General features: G+C 54.3%; 7 protein-coding genes across 7 annotated transcripts; 5 read left to right on the forward strand and 2 right to left on the reverse strand.

Moving 5' to 3' along the window:
* Positions 1 to 38: 38 nt before the first annotated feature.
* Positions 39 to 2,887, forward strand: M409DRAFT_65384 (uncharacterized protein; the record flags this gene model as incomplete). Its single annotated transcript, XM_033816484.1, has 5 exons — positions 39 to 191; positions 239 to 568; positions 619 to 1,036; positions 1,094 to 1,657; positions 1,707 to 2,887. The coding sequence occupies 5 exons, from the start codon at positions 39 to 41 to the stop codon at positions 2,885 to 2,887; spliced, it is 2,646 nt and encodes an 881-aa protein (XP_033669251.1).
* A 3,639-nt stretch (positions 2,888 to 6,526) lies between these two features.
* M409DRAFT_53053 (uncharacterized protein) lies at positions 6,527 to 8,317 on the forward strand (the record flags this gene model as incomplete). The annotated part of the gene is made up of 1 exon (XM_033812252.1): positions 6,527 to 8,317. One exon carries the CDS (start codon positions 6,527 to 6,529, stop codon positions 8,315 to 8,317), a length of 1,791 nt encoding a protein of 596 aa, XP_033669252.1.
* Positions 8,318 to 8,644: 327 nt separating this feature from the next.
* Positions 8,645 to 10,580, reverse strand: M409DRAFT_53054 (uncharacterized protein; the record flags this gene model as incomplete). Its single annotated transcript, XM_033812253.1, has 2 exons — positions 8,645 to 9,441; positions 9,497 to 10,580. 2 exons carry the CDS (start codon positions 10,578 to 10,580, stop codon positions 8,645 to 8,647), a joined length of 1,881 nt encoding a protein of 626 aa, XP_033669253.1.
* A 1,494-nt stretch (positions 10,581 to 12,074) lies between these two features.
* M409DRAFT_21117 (uncharacterized protein) lies at positions 12,075 to 13,049 on the forward strand (the record flags this gene model as incomplete). Its single annotated transcript, XM_033805710.1, has 1 exon — positions 12,075 to 13,049. One exon carries the CDS (start codon positions 12,075 to 12,077, stop codon positions 13,047 to 13,049), a length of 975 nt encoding a protein of 324 aa, XP_033669254.1.
* A 273-nt stretch (positions 13,050 to 13,322) lies between these two features.
* Positions 13,323 to 14,246, forward strand: M409DRAFT_21118 (uncharacterized protein; the record flags this gene model as incomplete). The annotated part of the gene is made up of 3 exons (XM_033805711.1): positions 13,323 to 13,380; positions 13,437 to 13,743; positions 13,802 to 14,246. 3 exons carry the CDS (start codon positions 13,323 to 13,325, stop codon positions 14,244 to 14,246), a joined length of 810 nt encoding a protein of 269 aa, XP_033669255.1.
* A 37-nt stretch (positions 14,247 to 14,283) lies between these two features.
* Positions 14,284 to 16,026, reverse strand: M409DRAFT_36324 (uncharacterized protein; the record flags this gene model as incomplete). Its single annotated transcript, XM_033810537.1, has 2 exons — positions 14,284 to 15,399; positions 15,457 to 16,026. The coding sequence occupies 2 exons, from the start codon at positions 16,024 to 16,026 to the stop codon at positions 14,284 to 14,286; spliced, it is 1,686 nt and encodes a 561-aa protein (XP_033669256.1).
* Positions 16,027 to 16,327: 301 nt separating this feature from the next.
* Positions 16,328 to 17,920, forward strand: M409DRAFT_53058 (uncharacterized protein; the record flags this gene model as incomplete). The annotated part of the gene is made up of 4 exons (XM_033812254.1): positions 16,328 to 16,511; positions 16,558 to 16,991; positions 17,040 to 17,288; positions 17,339 to 17,920. 4 exons carry the CDS (start codon positions 16,328 to 16,330, stop codon positions 17,918 to 17,920), a joined length of 1,449 nt encoding a protein of 482 aa, XP_033669257.1.
* Positions 17,921 to 18,233: the final 313 nt, after the last annotated feature.

Consider the following 18,233-nt stretch of genomic DNA (forward strand, 5'->3'; position numbering starts at 1 on the left):
TTTCGTTCTCCGCCTAATCGTTGATCACTCTTTTCTGCATGGCTTCGTCGTCTTGGGCCGGATACGGCCCTGCTGCGCCGACCCAAGGCCCTTCGAACCAAATCCAGAGGACTGGGTCTGGCGACCATCAGAAGAAGCCTCAATCACGACAGTTACTCTCGTGTACCAAGTGTCGAGAGAGGAAGGTCAAGGTATGTATTAAAACTCTTCGTCGATGGCCCTGACTGACCCCTTAAAGTGTGACAGGACCAAGCCTTGCTCAGCATGCTGCGCCAGAGGACATCCAAAGGAGTGCGAGTTCGTTGTTGGCGAGGGCAATGACTACAGTCCCATCCAACAGTCGTACGAGATTCGAAAACTGCGGGCGGAGAACCAGAAACTCAAGGAGAGACTTCAACAAGCCCGACTTACTGGATCAGGGGACGACGACGACGACGAAGAGTCTTCCGATCGAAAGAGCTCGAGGGCGTCGAGAACAACGGCTTCACGTCAACGACGCTTCAAGACGGGCGAGCGAGTCGACAATCTGTACTTTGGCACTCCCGGACTTGCCAACATCGTCTCAGATGTGAGTAACGTCACAGTCTCGTCGATGCACTCGACTAACAAGCCTTGCAGTTCGCCAACCTCCAGATAGGCGCCCACTCCCTGACGCATGCCGTACCGAAAGGTCGAGACATGTATGCATTACCCGAAGGCTCACCATATCCATTTCCCATGCTCAACGGCGGGAACACGTTATCAGATCTTGCGCAGACTCTCCTGATTCCGAACGAAGACATGATCTACGAGAGTCTCGACATGTTTCAGCGCCGCGCTCAGTCCTGCTACTTCCCACACACTCCAGACGGAGTCACCAGGCGGGAGGTTGAACGATTCATGGCTGACGCAGAGGCCAACGCTGAACGTTTTCCGGACATGTTGGCGCTCATCTTTGCGACTCTTGCTACAGGTATGCAGATGGGCGTGTACGACAAGCATGGCGACTGGCTGCCTGGTGCTGTTGAGCAAACGAGGAAGACGAGCGATGTCTACGGTGAGTGCCAGCGTCCTTTGTCGATCGTCAACGATGGTTGGTACTGACGATTTACAGTCGCTGCAGCAATGCAAGCGTTGCGTCTAGCATCTTTTATGAACACGCCGACTCTTCTATGCATCCAGGCACTGATCATGATCGGACCCTACCTTACAAACAGCGGTCGTTTCCTTGACGCTTTCACTCTCTTTGGCACAACGATTCGATTAGCCCATTCGATCGGCCTACACCGTGACCCCAAACTCCTCGACCCAGCACCACCCCTACGAGAATGCACGATCAGAAGAACACTTTGGTGGTGGATGTTACACATGGACCAACAGTACTCAGTCACACTTGGAAGGCCACTCGGAATCTCAGGCTTCGGAGACTGTCCTCCGCCAGAAACTCTCACGACAAATCCTACGATACTGCGGTTGAACGAGTTTGTTGACCATCTCACTATTATGGCGAGGCAGATTCTATCCAGCGACGGCATGGTGAATGTTGGTCGCATTGACGAATACACGGACAAGTTGATAGGCTTGTGGGATACTATGCCAGAAGCGCTGCAGTTCAACGAGAGTTGGTGCCGGATGGAGACGCAGTTGCCTGAATGGCCTTTGGACGCCATGTCCGCAAGTATGTTGGTTATGAACATCATTCCTTTTATGTATGCTGACTCGCACAGTGCTGTTTGCCAAAGTACAGTCATTCCTGATCTTACTGAACCGCCAACGGATAGAGCGCACTCAAAGCATCCCCGTGGACCACTCACCACCTGGGTCGATGATGCCTCCTCCCCGACCGATGACAGGAGCAATGGGCTATGGAGAACATCCAATTCATGCGGCACCTGTTCGAGGTCGATCGCTGGTTGTCGAATCTTCCATCCAACTCCTCAAAGCCTTCCTCTTCTTTCGATACCGCAACCCGGCCGTTCTGATCTGTTGGACAATGGGTCAGCAGGCTTTTAACGCTTCTATGATCCTCATATTGGATGCTTGGGAGACAGAGAATCAGCAAAACGAGTGGCTTGTCAACCAAGCGTACGCCGTCTTTCATGAGCTGCAGAGCAAGGGCGTTCACAAACTGGCAGAGCTTGCTGTCCGACGCATCTCGAGCGGCCTCATGATGTTGGAACAACGACGACATCAACGAGAACAACAAGCCGCCATGTCAAGACGTCCATATGGATACCAACCCACACTTCAAATCGACACAGCGTCTATGAGCGACTTCTCAGGAGACGCTGTCATGGGCAACACCGGTATGTTTCTGCTCGAGGATCCAGGACTACAATCTTACATTGCACCCTCCTTCCAGCCTCTTGGATGGAACATGGCGGGTAGCAGCGCCCGCCCTTCCAACTCCTCGCACCCCACGTCCCCAAGCATCCCATCGCCGGTTGTTCCAGTAAGCCAGGTGACGGCCGCGCCTTTTCCTGTCATGACAGCGCCCTTCACCGGTGGGCCCATGACGACTTCATCCTACTCCCTTGGCGGCGGGGGCAGTCTTCCAGCACGAATACCCAATCTTCCGCCGCAGGCGCCGGGCTCGTCCAACGCATCAAGACCGCAAGCGGCGTTTACACCAATCAACGCGGGTGTCCCTTTAGTCTCTCCCTCCGATCGACAGCACCCACATCATCACCAACAACAACAGCAGCAGCAGAACGAACAGCAGTCATTTTCTCAGGTTCGCGGTCCCCGTCCCAGCCACAGCAGCCACTCGTCGCACCATGGCCGCTCACAACAGCAACACCGCAGTGGCAGCAGCAGTCATCACCACAGCACAGGCGCGGGACCGCGAGGAATCCAACAGCATCATCGGCTCGACAGGCCGCCGAAGTCGCAGCAGAGGCGCAAGTAGAAGAGGCGGAGGGCAACAGTGGTGAGGCAGAATCGTACACAGCGGGAGGAGGAGAGGGCCTGACGGAAGCAGAATGGCGAGCTAATGCGGGACGGCAGTGGGCGCTGCTCTGGCTCTGGTGAAAGGAGCTGGCCGGGCATCCTCTTGTTTGACACGTCACTCGCCAACACCCACCCGTGCCATCTACCTACCTCTAACAGACTTTATCTCGGCATCTGATTGAGCAGCAGAGGCCAGGCCATCAATCACGTTTGAGAGGGGCCAGGCGGGTATGGATGATTTGCAGACATACACGACCGCGTGCATGCATGTTTCACGTATCACCTGCATAAGCAGAAAAAAGCATATTGACATGATGAAAACGAAAGATTTCCGGCAAAGCTTGCAAAGGCACACACATCTTTGAGGGTACCACATCGGCGGCACAGTGCTTTCTACGGGCGTTGGTTGGACAATCAAGTAACCCGCGGACGCTTCACTGAAGACGGCGCACAGGGGCAAACACAATTACCATTGGGGCGTTTTAATAGTCGATTTTTCGTATTTACATGGGACGTTTGGCGGGCAGCAGGGAAAGGGGAGGAATGGCAAAAAGGAGCATGTACCGGCGTGACGGCCGCGCCAACGCAGAGGTTCAGTTGAATGAGGACCAGTCGTTGGGGGCAAAGGGCGTCAAAAGACGGCACGCGAGCAGGGAGATCCTGGGTATTGAGCTGCACGTGGGAGGATTCAGGGCTTAGTCTATCGAGAGGCCGATTGATGGGGAGCTGGAAGAGTTTTTGCCTTTGGCTTGACAGCTCATTATGATTTCAGCGCTGTGCCGTGGGAGTGCGAGGTGTTGGGTAGTAGGGTTGTGGAGAGAAGGTAGCTTATGCAATGCAGTAGTCGGATTCAGCGCTGAAGGATGTGTTGGTTTGTTTGCTCGAGGATTTCTATGGCTTCAAAGCTTTGATCAAGTTTTGCTCAAACGTTTTGCTGTGTCCTTTGTTGAGACGTGAGTCGGCTCTGCGGTTGCTGATGTTCTGAAAAGCCAGTTGGGCCGTTTCACTCGTCTTTGCGGAAGCCCCTGAGCACGCAAGGGGAGATTGTTGGTTACGTCTCTACGAGAGTTTCTGAGTCTTTTAAGCTACGAGAGGCTGCGAAGTCACTTGATCTCTCGACTATCTCGTGATCAGGATGCAGTAGCGGCATGTAAGGTAAGATGACAGCTTGGCAGACCAGCCGTGATGGCTCCTTGGTGATTGACGGGAGTGACAGGGCGATCGATGCATGTGTCACAAGCTCACTGGACAGGTTCGTCGGGAGGCCCTGCTGTCTTCTTTGAGAACTCTAACGAAGGCTCTCTATTCACGCAGCTGGACGAATATCGTTGGACCTCGAGGGCCACGGTCTGGATCCTTTCAGCACCTGCAGATCACGTCTTCACGCCTCACAGGACGTGTCGGTTGATCTAGGCCCCGATTATCCTACTTGGCAGTGGTTTTTGCCTCATATCCGCACTGCTCGTGAAAGCCATTGTGGACTTCTGTGGGAGAAGAAGAAAAGTGAGCTGTCATGTGCACACCCATGGCCAAGACCCACTTGGTGCGTTGTTGGTGTTCAAAGCACGAGCGATGTGCCTTCTTTTAACCTCTACTGGTGCAAACTCGTGTTGGCAGGTTGCTGTGTTGCTATCATTGGATCAGAAGTCGGAGGAAACGCCGTAGGGTTTTGCCCACCTTGTGCCGTGCAAGACGAGAAAATGCCATTGCGTTCGTGGGATCGCTCTGCCTCGAGACGATCAACAAGATGCATCTAGAATTGTGTCAACCTTTGGAAAGCGAGGGCTGACAGTGATATGGCAGCTGGTGATGTGGGCACGAAGCTGAGGCGGCGATCAACGGAAACATAAAGGAACCAACTTGCTGTCGAAAGGTGCATCGTCTGCACTCGATGTCCATGTTCAGACGCGTCCTTGTGCGGCTATTTTCTTACCACTCCAGCAGCTCATGTATTCTGATCTAGAATGGCCGAGAAGACTTCCAGCAAAAGACGGAGGAGCGTTGATGGCGCTGCTGCCGAAGAGCTGGTTCTCCCGCGATGAACAAAATACAATGAAGTTCGCAGACTCCAGACCCCCTCAGACGGCAACGCCTCTCAGTCAAGCATCGCATCACTGAATACTCCATGGGTTTCTCGCAGCAATGGAAGACTCCAAAATGTGGGGGATCGCAACAAGTCGGTCGTCGCACTTTGCGGACAGTCTCTGTCCTTTCTCCTCTCCTCAGAAGGTGGCTCGCGGCAGCCAACAGGGCTGACGAACACATGCGAGGGTGACACCGCGATCTCAGTTTCGGGACAGGCTACTGCAATACTCCCGAACCGGCATCCAAAACAGTCTGGTGCTCATGGTGGACTTCGTTGGCTCAGACGAGGGTCTTTCGTTCGTACAAGAACGACTGTCTTGCGATATCTGTTTGGCCGCATGGAGGATTTCAAATCGATGTTGGCAAGGTGATATTTCGAGGCCTGTGAGCAGGGCGAAGGACTGCGTCGATCGATGATCCGGTAACGGTTTGCAAGATATTTGCCGACGAATGCGGACGAATGCCTGGTCTTGTCGTATCGTTGTAACAAGAGCTCCATCACGGACAGAAGCTGGCGTTTGGTGAAACAAGTCAACTTCGACTCCTTAGAAAGCAGCATTGCCCTGACTGTGATGCCTAGGCGAAGATTTAACGTTGCTGGTCCTCCAGCACGACGTCCAGGCGAAGCCGAGGGGCATGGCAAGGCTCAAGCCTTTCCTGTCATTGTGCTTAATCAACTTGGACCGTCGAGTTGTGAGGGAACCAGCTTCAGCCATCTCGGTAGTCCTGCTGCCGAGAGGAAACAAGAACGAAGTTGGTAAATTCCTCGCTGTCAGTTCCAGTCGAGGACTGCAGCTCGCCGTTTGAAAAAGGGAGGGGGCAGTAGTGCGGCTCGGGGTGACTCCATACTCAGCAGATCAAGCTGTATGCAGAACCAACGATACGGCTTACCAAGTTCCGGGGATAATGTCGCCGTTGGAATGCAGTTGTCTCGTCTAGTCGGAGACGCTGGTGTTGGACAACGTTAAGGAAGGTAGTGAAGAGTGTCAGCAAGAGAACAGAGCAAGACACAGCATTTTTATTGCTTCACTGTCTTCCCTCGATGCTGCCAATTTCCAAAGAACGATAAGGTAGGGGTCACTGGCCATAGCCAAGGCTTGAAGTCGAAATAATCCTTGCCTGGTGCAGAGGCTAAAATTGGGGGCGGGCAGATCAGGGTCGGAGCAATCCGAGCCAGCGTTCCCTGCTCACGTGAGCGGTTCCTGCGATGCGGGACATGGAAGTCTAATGAGGACGAGCCTCCTGACATTGATTGATTGACGCTGGCCGGTCTCAGGTTGCTGTTGAACCTCTCAGCCTTCTCCCTGGCGGAGCAGCCGTGTGCGTCCATTCACTGCTGGGAGCATCCACCGTCGCCGCAGCCCTCCACTGATCGCTGACCATCACACGATTGCCGATCTGCTCCGAGACCGTGACGACCCCTCGGTCTCGACTGGCAGAGCACGCGACTCCAGCAGCTGCTCCCTCGCAGCTTCCACCTCCTGCGCTCTTTCCAGCGGACACAGCAGCGGCGATGAGCACCGATCCATCACGCAACAACAACCACGCCTCGTCTGCATACGCCGGCCGTCCAACCGCACAAGATGATCTGACCTGGCTCGACTTTCTGCGCTCTGCCGGTGGCACCATCCGCGATGACCCTCGTCCGCCGCAACTCGATAGGACCGATTCTGCCGAGCGCAAGAGGCGACACACCGGCAGCGAGCCTCAGCAACGCACCCATCCTTACCCGTACCAGACCTACAACCGCCCGTCAGCCAACCCAAGCTCGCAGCTCGGCAATAGCGTCGAGACCGCCATCGATCTGACAAGCCCACAACGTCCTCCTCCGTCACGTCCGACACATTCACATCCAACACATCCACATGCAGCACGACCAGCACGACCAGCAGTACGACCATCGATTACCAGCATGCAGGCCAGCACCGCGAGCGGCGGCGCTGCCAGAAGAGAGAGCGATATTGTTCTGCCCAAGTGGCAGCCAGATCATGATGCTACCGAGTGCCCGGTCTGCCACACCGAGTTCAGCATATTCTACCGAAGACATCATTGCAGGAAGTGCGGACGTGTGGTGTGTGCCACTTGCTCGCCGCATAGGATCACGATACCGAGACAGTACATCGTACAGCCGCCGAATCCATTCTACGAGGATGAAGGCAATCCGTCCTCGCCTGGCGGACTCAACCCAGCACTGGGAGGAGGCGAGGTGGTCCGTGTTTGCAACCCGTGCGTACCAGATCCGTGGACTCCAGTTGTCAGTGCAGCTCTGAGTGCTCCCTTACCTCCTGCACCCACCAACGCCGCAACGGGTGCAGCCAACAACGATGCCTTTCCCGGCAGGTGGGACGGTACGATTCGAGGGCCAGAACAGCATCGGCCAGTGAGATATCTTGATGGCAGAATGGAGCGAAGGGACAGAGCTTCATCGTTCCAAAATGCTCCGTGGAACAGGCCGAACACGACCTCTGAACTGCCAGGAGTATCAAGTTCCTCTGGCGGTCCAAGATTTGGGCCAGGCTTCCCAGATGCTCCATCCAACAGGAGACTCTTGAGCGAGGAGCAACAAAGATTCACAATCGCTCAACACAACAGACCTGATAATTGGTCCACCTACCAACACGCCCCCTGGTACAGAAGAGATCCTGACACTGGAAGATCAGAAATGGGAGACTTTCACGATCAAATTGATCCTCGTGTTCGACATCGATACTCCCAAAGCCGTGTCAGCGGTTCAAGCGTTCCCACGCCGCCAAACCGGCCACCACCTTCACTGCCCAATCGGCCACCACCGCCACCGCCAGGCCAAGCCGCGCCTCCAACTCGTGCACCGCCTGCTGTACCTCAGGACAGGCCTCGACGAGAAGTCAAGGAGGAAGACGAATGCCCGGTTTGCGGTACGGAGATGCCACCCGGCGAGGCTGTCCGTGAAGCGCACATCCAGGACTGTATTGCATCCCGCTTCTCATCGACACCAAGCCAACAAGCCCGCTCTGCTCCTCCCGCCGCAGACGCCATCGCATCAGCACCACCGGCACGGGAGACAGCCTCCAACACGCCGGAAGGATCTCGTCCGAGGGCGACTAGTTACCGCCCGCGCGGCATGGCGCTGTACAGAGCAACCGAGAAGGACTGCACGACCGAAGACGGCGAGCCACAAGAGTGCGTCATTTGCTTCGAAGAGTTTGAAGAGGGAGACGAGATGGGCAGAATGGAGTGTCTGTGCAAGTTCCACCGCGCATGCATTCGGCAGTGGTGGGAGACGAAAGGACAGGGCAGCTGTCCAACGCATCAGCTCCATGATTGAGCAAGCACGACAGGGACGGTTTATGGGATGCGTTTAATGAATTAGCATGAATCGACGAAGGCGTTTGCGGGATAGACTCGCTACTGATTTTCGGGGATACCATGGAGCGCGGGTCATTGGCATTGGAATGGAGTCGCTGTGTCGGGGGCGTGGTTCGCTCAGCCTATAGCTCAGTCGCAATGAATTCCAGTTCGTCTGTTAGCTTTTTCGTCTCTCTTTTTCGACATCTTGTGAGTTCGCTTTGCAAATTTGTCCCAGAGGACAGGAATCTGCGGGAATTCCTAAAAACGGGTTGTAAACAGCATGACGAACATTCATTCATATTCCTCAAAAGCGACTCGCACTCCGCCCTCTACCCTCAGGCGTCTCCCTAAAACTCGAAACAGACCTACTAGCATTCCCCTCCGCAACCTCCACCCCCGTCTTCGTCTCCACATCCCCTGCACTCACCCCCCTCTCCGTGGCAAGAATCGTGCCCCCAGCAGGACTATACTGCACCTTCAACCCACCCACAGACTTCAACCACGCCGGGCTCCTCGGCTCATGATCGGTATGTCTCAGCAGAGGGGCATCGAAAGCCCGGGCTATGTCGAGGGGACTCATGCTTACTCGCCCGTGGAGACGCCACCAGCCCCAGTAGGTGGGGAGGAGCGCTAGACATGCGATGCACATGACTGCGAAGCCTCCTGCGAGCCAGCCGACGCGGGTGTGGTAGACGGTGCGGGATTGTGACTGCGTAGCGGGGACGGTTTGCGACAAGGTGCGGTTGACGAGCGTCATGTTCGGGTATCCGATTTCCGGCCTCGTGCTCGTGGGCGTGGAGCAGTGGCCCAAGGTTGTTTCGTCGCAGGCGTCGACGCTGGTGGTGGCGGATTTGTTGGTCAGGGCGATGGCGGCGCGGAGGGAGAGCTCGTGGATTGTGGCGAGCATGTCTGGGATCGGGTCGGCCCAGGTGATGTTGTAGGAGTTGAGCGAGTCGACGGTGGCGTTGGAGGCGAAGTATTCGTTGGCGATGGCGTTGGAGTTGTCGAGGCGGATCCAGCTGCCGACAGGGGTGATGTTTGCTTGGGTAGTGTATTGGTTGGTCAGGGCGAGCCAGAAGCCGCCGAGGGTTGAGGGGTGGTCTGTAGAAAGCGTCAGTGAGTTTTCATGTAGTGGGAGACTGTGGTTTAGACTCACTTTGCATGCCAGTGTCGTCAAGCTGGCGGTATATCTGGTGTACCGTTCGATTCTCTTGATCATCCATCGGCTGTAGACTCACGGTATCGTTCTCTAGGCTGACCGGGTAGCGGACTAAGGCTTCAGACAGCGTGCAATTTGTCCAATGCATGGTGCCGTTGCCGCCAGCTGTCACTTTGTGGATGTTGTAAAAGTTCATGCTATAGAGTCCTGAATAGCTGTAGTCATTGCTAATATTCCAGTAATCCCAGCTGAGGGTAATGTTTGTTTCAAACATCGTCTGTGTGTCCGCGGGACCGTGGTATTGATCGGTTTGATTATTGAGAGCCAAAGACGTGTAGTTGTTCATCTCGTAGTAGTCTGGCAGGCGAAAGGGTAGTGTTCCGCTTGTACATGTGACATCCCATCCCGGTGCGACAATCTCCGTGGAGCATCTTCCCTTGCATGTAGAATTCGCAATGTTGATGTCCTGGCGTGAGTTGTACTGCTGCACGACTTGGGCGAAGTCTGGATTGTACAGGCCCGGCGCGAATTTGTCCGAATGGTCTGCGATGACACCTGTCGCGCCCAATTGCAGCGGATCGGATGAAACGGGGAAGGTCAGGTTCGTCGATGTTGTCGATTGGTATGTGCGCACGGTGGAGGCACGCTGCAGTAGTGGAGCGTCGGTCAGAAGCACCAGCATGGCTACACTGGCAATAGCGACTCTGCTGAAATGCGGTAGATGTGCAAATAGCCCAGGAATGGAGCTGGCCTGCTCGAGTGCTGCGTGTAGGCCTCGTAATGTTGTTCCTGTTTGTACTCGAGTCCACCAACTGAGGCACGCACCTTCCGCGAAGGCATAGGCAAGTAGCGCATTAGCTACGGTCGCCGTGATGGCCAGTAGTACGGAAGGCTGCAAATCGTAGCCGCCTACTTCCCATGCATTCAGCACTTGTCCATTCGATACCAGTCCGATGGTGAGTGCAGTGACGGCGCAGCCGAATGCCAGCGTAATAGAACCGAGGCCAAGCCAGGGAATGTGTCGTCGGGCTGGTGGTGTTTGCTGCGCATTGTTGACAGCATGGTAACGCGGAGTGTTCATTGTGAAGCAGATCTGGTGGAATGGAAGGACCGAGCGGTATGGGGGCTGCGGTAGACGTTGCATATATGCATCTCCGATACTCACATGGCAGAGATGAATCCTAGCGCAGGCTTTGCAGGGGACATGCAGTGGTTGCGAGACCCTATCGTCCGCACGCGACTAAAGCATGTCGATCCTTCAGTATATGAGTCCACAGTCCGGACGCATACGTTCATCAACGGAGACATCGAGTCGATGGTGTTCTGGCATGATCTTGCTCCACGATGACGAGTGAAGTGTCTCCTGCATGACGGACTCTACGCTTCGTGATGTCCATACACATCGAATTCTGGCCCTGGTTCCAAGTAGCTGGACGTCTGAGACTGCATTTCAGAGGCGAGCGTTGGTAGATTTGTGAGCAAGCGAAATTCGGGCCATCATGCAGCTATCGTTTCCGGCAGTCTAGCAGGCTGTGACTCAGCATCGCTTCACGCTCCAAGCCAGCCTGGTCACCTATTTTTGAATTGTTCTTCCCACGCAGGCCTTTGTGTATTCTCGCTATTATGGACGGCGCAGTCAACGGTTGCGGAAGACCTTGGCTCGAATGTCGACAAGTAAGAGTCCGCGAGGTCCTGGGCCGTCCAAGAATGTGCTGCTGAGCTTCGTCTTGTTGATGGGGGGCTGAGGAGCAAACCACCAGCGTCCGATGAACATTCTACCTTCTTGCAGCAAGTGATTATTGTGTTTTATTGCAGCCTTCTAGACGGCCTTGACGGAGGCACAACGTGAAGTCGTAATTTCCGGATTGCTCAGCCAATCAGGACGGGGTTGACGATGAGGTGTGTATGAAATCGCATTTCACTTGTTCCTCTGTGCAGTCAGCTACTCCAGGGCTGTTGACGAACTGCTTAATCTCTGGATGGTCCATCGCTGAATTCGAGATAGGTTGTCGGTGTAGACCACTCCGGCAATTGTATTGTTGGGCTTCCGAGACGACAACGGTGGTAGCGGTCGAGAGGGCGTCGCCGAATACTCGCAGAACCCACGACAACGCATATACGACCACCTCCTTCTGGGCGTTCAATTGCCCTTGGACCTGTGGCGCAGATACATGTACTACACATGGTCGTGCTTGCAATGTCACTCCACAACCCTACGGCCCCGCTATGCAAGCTTCGCAGCTCGGAAACCATCCCCAACTTCATCACTCATGCAGCTGAACTACAACGCTGACCTGCCATCAGCCCTAGGCAATCGGTGCTCGATGAGGAAGTCGGGTCGTTTCCGATTCAATGCTGTGCCGCTCTTAAACGCGAGCGCTCTGCTGCATCTTGCTCAAGGATGGAGTCCTGACGTCCTACTTCCTGACAAATATACACAGCTTGATGCAGGGCACGCTTATACACCAGCTGTGTCTTGCGAAGTTCGCGCCTAACATACGATACTACTGATTTTACGCAGCTCTCTCCGCCGACTCGTCTCCTACTCACGCCAGCGTTAACGTCGAACTCGACCATGCCACAGAAGATCGTTCCTCCTGGCCAAGAACGAGAGTTCCCAGCGCATAGCGAGACGGGAAAGATACCCTTCGAGTACAAGAAGAATGGCTTAAAAGGCGAGACAGCATACTGGGCATGGGGAGATCTCTCATCGGACAACGTGCCATTGATCGTCCTGCACGGTGGTCCTGGCGTGCCTCACAATTACCTGTTGCCGATCTCGCTCGTCTACAAAGATCATGGTATACCGGTGGTCATGTACGACCAGATTGGCTGTGGAGAAAGCACTCGCTTCAAGGATAAGAAAGGCGACGAAGAGTTTTGGACGCCGGAGCTGTTTATGGAAGAGGTGAACAATGTAAAGAGTCATCTCGGTATCAAACAGTTCGATCTCTTGGGGCAGAGCTGGGGAGGTATGCTAGCGGCACAATATGCCATTGACCAACAACCGGAAGGTCTGCGAAAGCTTATCTTGTCCGACTCACCGTCCAACATGGCGAGCTGGAACAAGGTCCAAAGCGAACTCCGCAAACAACTTCCTCAGGACATCCAAGATACGCTCGATCGTTTGGAGAAAGAAGGCAAAATGGAGTCGCCAGAGTACGAAGAATGCGTCATGGAGTACTACAAGCTCTTCATGTGCCGCTGCGAGCCCTGGCCTAAGGAAGCGGAAGATTCGTTCGCCGGGTTAGCAGAGGATAACACTGTCTACAGCACCATGTGCGGTCCGAGCGAGTTTTACATCATTGGTAGCTTGAAGAACTGGAGCGTCACCAAAGGCCTGCATAAACTGACAGAGAAGATTGTACCTGGAGGCATACTCGTCATGAATGGCTACTATGACGAAGCACAAGACGAGACGACCGAGGAGTTCTTCCATCTCACCAGCGCTAAAGCCAAGTGGGTGCGCTATGCGCTGAGCAGTCATTTCCCGATGTTGGAAGAGACGGAGAAGTACATGGCTGATCTTGGGAGGTTCTTGACTATTTGATTAGGTTCATGTATCGGCGAGAACGAAAGCGAGCCCTACGAGAAAATAGACAAGACATTCAGCGTATTCGTTCCGTCCTTGGCCGCTTCCAAATGTTCGCTTGGCTTCAGCTCAGCTCGACCGCCGTAAAAGGTCAACGGCAGTCAGCTGCGGATCCTTCTTATATTGGCTTACACTCTGTTTGCCAGTGAAAAACAATACAACAGAAGAGTCGATGTAGGTGGCGAGAGCTGACTATAAATTCAAGAACAATTACTTCTCACACTTGCAAAGATGGGCGCCGAAGCCTCCAAGCCCCAGCCTGGGGCCAAGCTACAAGTCATCGGCGCAGGTACAGCGATTCAACGGCAGTCTCCATGCCACCAAGTTTTATTCTAACAACCGCAGGCCTCCCCCGGACCGGAACAGCCTCCTTCTCGGCCGCCCTCACCATCCTCCTCAAGGGACCCGTCTACCACGGCGGCACCCAAAACCTCGTCTCAGGAGATCCCCACCACATCAAAACATGGATCGACATCCTCTGTCGCACACCATACAAATCCCCTGCAGATAAAGAATACGTCATGAGGAAAATCAAAGCCATCACGGACGGTTACGTTGCTGTGGCAGATACGCCTCATTCGCTTTTCGTGCCCGAACTGATGGAGTTGTACCCTGATGCGAAGGTTGTGTGTACTGTGCGGGATCCTGATGCGTGAGTTCAACAGATCCACCTACCCCATCCAAACGGAAGTTCTGACTATGCATAAAAGATGGACCTCCTCGATCGCCGCCACCTCCTCTTCCTCCCTGCAAACCCTCCTCCCCATCCTCCTCTTCTGGCTGCCCGCCATGTCCTACTTCCCACGCTACATCGCACACATCCAAGGCGGGCGATGGGGCGAGCTCTATGCCGAACCCGGGGAGAAGTGGTCGATGGGAAAGCACGTCTGGTACAAGCATATGGAGTTTTTGGAGAGGGTTGTGCCGAAGGAGAAGTTGGCTCTCTTCGATGTGAAGGAGGGGTGGGGACCGCTTTGCAAGGCTGTTGGGGTTGATCGGGAGGTTGTGGGGGGAGTGGAGTTTCCGAGAGTTAATGATGGGAAGGCTATTGAGGAGTTTGCGGGGAGGTGTGTGAGACGGGGACTGGTGAGGTGGGCAGTTTTCTTGGGGGTTGTTGCTGCTGGGGTGGGTGTGGCGTGGAGGGTGTGGAAGTGATGTTGAGAAGACCTCATTGATGGCTGCTGTCTTTCACTCAGTTAAGCAGATCTCTTATAATCTTCATCATCCCCACCACCTTCTCCTCCTCCAACTTTCTCCCCACGAGCTGCAGACATACCGGCAACCCATTATAAACCTCTGGATCATATCTTCGACGAATCGTCTCATCCCTCTCACAAGTCGGCGGCGGTAAAGATCCTCCTTGTGCATCTTTTACAAGACTCGTGTCATCCGGTAGATCCAGAGCAGGATCCACAAAACCAGTCGGGAACGTGCAGGCAGTATAGTCCAGCAAGTTCACAGTCGCCGTATACGCAAAGTACCTGACCTTGCTATAATCCCCATGTCTGGGTGCAACAGCCGGTACGACAGGGGCGATGTACGCATCCATGGGTGGAAGGCCTTTGGAAGCATCAGCAGTCTGATTCCACTGTTCCAGAACCGCAGCCCGGAAGTCCAAACATTCCATCGCCAGGTCCCAGGACTGCGTGATTCCCAGAGCTGGGTCCGGTGTATCACACCCGCTCTCCATGGGCGGCTCGCCGGATTTGGCGCATTGTCTTCGAATATCTCCTGCCGCATCTGAGCGGAACACTTTGAGAACGAGCTCGGTAGCTCGCTGCTGGTCAATTTTCCAGGGGATGGTTTCGTGGCCGGCGGCTTGAAGGGCTGCTGCGGTGCGTTTGAGGGCGCTGCGGATTGGAGGCTGAGGAAGGCAGACGCCGTCCCATTCGAAGACGCCGATGCGGAGTTTGCGGTTCGTAATCTCGTTGACTGCATCGGTTCGCCATGCTATTGGTACACAATAAGGATCCAGTGTCCAGGGACTGCTGCTGATAATGACCTTCATGATCATCTCGATGTCATCAATGGACCTCGCCATTGGCCCTACAACAGATACGATGGTCTGCTGGCCCTCCATGCTGTTGAGCATTCGATAGTAGGGCACTCGTCCTGAGCTCGGTCGAAGTCCATACAGGCCCTGATACGCTGATGGAGATCGAATTGATCCGCCGAGATCTGATCCAAAACCCAGCGGACTTGCTTTGAAGCCGATCAAGGCACCTTCGCCACCACTGGAGCCGCCGCAGGAGAAGGACCGGTTGAAGGGATTTGATGCTCGGCCGAGGATGTTGTTGACGGTTTCGCCCTGTACAATAAATCAGCAAGAGCGGCTTTCAACCCCGGGAGAACTCTGATCACTCACCCACATGCACCCAATACTCAAACTCGTCTTCGCAAAGATGTTCGCCCCAGCATCCTTCAAGATCTTCACAACAGCCGCATCATCCTTATCGACATTGCCAATGGGGTACACAAACCCACACGTCGTCTCCGTCCCAATAAGCCTACACTGATCCTTGACACTAATCGGCAATCCATGCAAAGGCCCAACAGTCTCCCCAGTCTTGTCCAGAAACGCATCAAGTTCTTTCGCTCGGGCGAGTGCTAGATCATACGGCAGTGCGAGACAGCAATGCAACAGCCGGTGAGCGATAGCTGCTCGATGGGTGAACGCATTCAAGACTTCGACGGAAGTGTACTTCTTCTCGCGGATGGCTACCACAAGTGATGAGGCATCCAGGGCTGTAATTCCAAGTTCTTTGGCCGAGAGATACTTCTGCGGTACATCTTGCACCGATGCCGTATCTTCAAGAGAATGCGTGAGCTCTGGATGGTCGAATTCCTTGGGGATGGAGGCCAGGATTCGGGACTTCTTGTCCGCTACCCGGTCTTGCCATGATTGCCTGATCTCGTTTGACGTTGTTTCTCCCATCGTCGAGATATGTTGTTAATAAGTCTTGCGTTGGGAGCTTCGGTTGTCGATGTCGGAGAATAGGCAAGGCAGGTAGGATGGAGCTCTTCATTCGCCTAAATAACCTCTTCGAGCTGCCCTTAGCCTTGAGATAGCCCGTGGCCGCGGCCAACGCAGTGCTACATGCAAGATAAGGTATGTCTGCAATCATGGGGTGTACCAAGAGTTCATTGCCAAGGACGATGGGACAAAATGTGCCGTATGTCGTTGCGCCGATGCAGCTTGATCCCTCAACGATCTTGTCTCCCTCGATATCAAGGCCATGGATACTTCTAGCAAAGAAGAGAAGGCTGTCACAGCCACACTGAAAGACAGCGAGCATGGCGAACAGGAAATCTACATTGACCCAGAGCTTGAGAAGCGTACTTTGCGGAAGTTTGACAGATGGGTCCTGCCGCAGTTCATGCTGCTCGTGTTGATAGCGTATCTGGATCGCAGCAACATCGGTGAGTTCCAGAAGCACTTTCAAAATACCCCTGCTGAAAACTATAGGAAATGCGAGAGTCTTCGGTTTCGAAGAAGGCCTTGGGCTCACAGGCCATCAATTCAATGATATCAGCACCGTCTTCTACGCGACTTACGTCCTCTTCGAAGTACCATGGGTGATGGCTGTCAAACGTTTCGGCGCCAACACAGTCCTCGCAGCAGCTCTTGTGTCCTGGTCGATCGTCACACTTTGCACTGGCTTCATCCATAACTATACGCAATGCATCGTCATGCGTCTGCTGCTTGGAGCGGCCGAAGCTGGGTTATTCCCAGCTCTTTCATTCATCATATCAACCATCTGGGACAGGAAGAGCCAGGCGAAGCGGGTCAGCTTGCTTTATATGTCCAGTGCGTTGAGTGGAGCTTTCGGAGGCTTGATCGCGTATGGGATCCAGACGATGGGTCGTCAACGTGGGCTCGACGCGTGGCGGTGGTTGTTTGTGAGTTCATCTTCCTTGCTCTTTCTCAACGCTAACAGTTGCCGTCAGATCATCGAAGGCGCAATCAGCATCTTCATCTGTCTCCTCGCATGGTTCAGTCTGCCCAAGAGCGCTGAAGAGGCCTGGTTTCTGACTGCTGAGGAGAGAGGCGTGATGCAGGCTCGAAAGGCACGCGAGGCGTTGTACAAAGGGACTGATGAGTTCAGCTGGAAGTTTGTCAAGCAAGCTGTGACTGATCCTTTCATTTACGCGTCTGCTGCCCTGCTCTTCTGCTCCAGCATTCCGTTGTTTGGTTTTGTAGGTATAGCCAGGCCGATCGTACAGAAGTTGCGACTGACCAGCTCCAGGGCACCTTCCTTCCAACAATCATTCAAGGCCTTGGGTATACCGGTCTTGCCCCGAACTACCTTTCGATCCCATGCTACGTCCTCGCGGCCATAACGTTGATCAGTTGGACCACTTTGTCGGATCGTCTAGGCAAACGTGCTCTCTTCGCGTTCCTGGCTCCAATACCCTGCATTATCGGCTATGCGATTGTTGTTCGAACTCCATCTCCTGAGGCTGGGTATGCAGCAATGTTCCTCTGCGCAGCTGGAATCTATCCATACAACGCCATCATGTTCACGTGGCTACTGAACAACCTCAGTCCGGACTGGAAGCGTTCCGTCGGCGCACCGTTGTTCGCGTCGCTCGCCAACATCAGTGGTGTGATCAGCAGTCAAATCTATCCGTCCAGTGACAGTCCACGATATCTGATGGGGAACGCGGTGTCTCTTGCGATGGAAGCGGTGGCTTGCGGAGGGGTGCTGTTTGTATGGCTGCTGCTGAAGAGGAGAGACCAAAAGAAGGAGCGCATGCTGGCGGAGGGCGATATCGACAATGGGTACGGTGGCGAAGATCGTGGTCTGCAGTTCAGATACGCGCTGTGATGGGACGACATGCCGGGGTTCAGGTAAAAAGAGGTTGGCAATGTTGTCTATGAACGCCGTAGGTGGTGGGAAAGTGATAAATAGTTGAAGCTCCCGGTAATGGGGGAGACATTGCCCTGACTAAATTTCGGCAAAAAGCAATGAGACTATATATACTGGAAAATTCATTGGCCTATCAGCTGAGTAGCTGGGAAAAATGCCAAAGCCGTCGCCGAAGCCAAATCCCCCGAGTGATGACCCCGATCACTCCCTCAGCTTTTGCTCCCCGGTTCGAATCCCGCCAGGCAGCTTGTCTTTTTGCTCATTTTATAAA

This window comes from Zasmidium cellare (assembly GCF_010093935.1).
Source record: "Zasmidium cellare ATCC 36951 unplaced genomic scaffold M409scaffold_12, whole genome shotgun sequence".
Lineage (NCBI taxonomy): Eukaryota > Fungi > Ascomycota > Dothideomycetes > Mycosphaerellales > Mycosphaerellaceae > Zasmidium > Zasmidium cellare.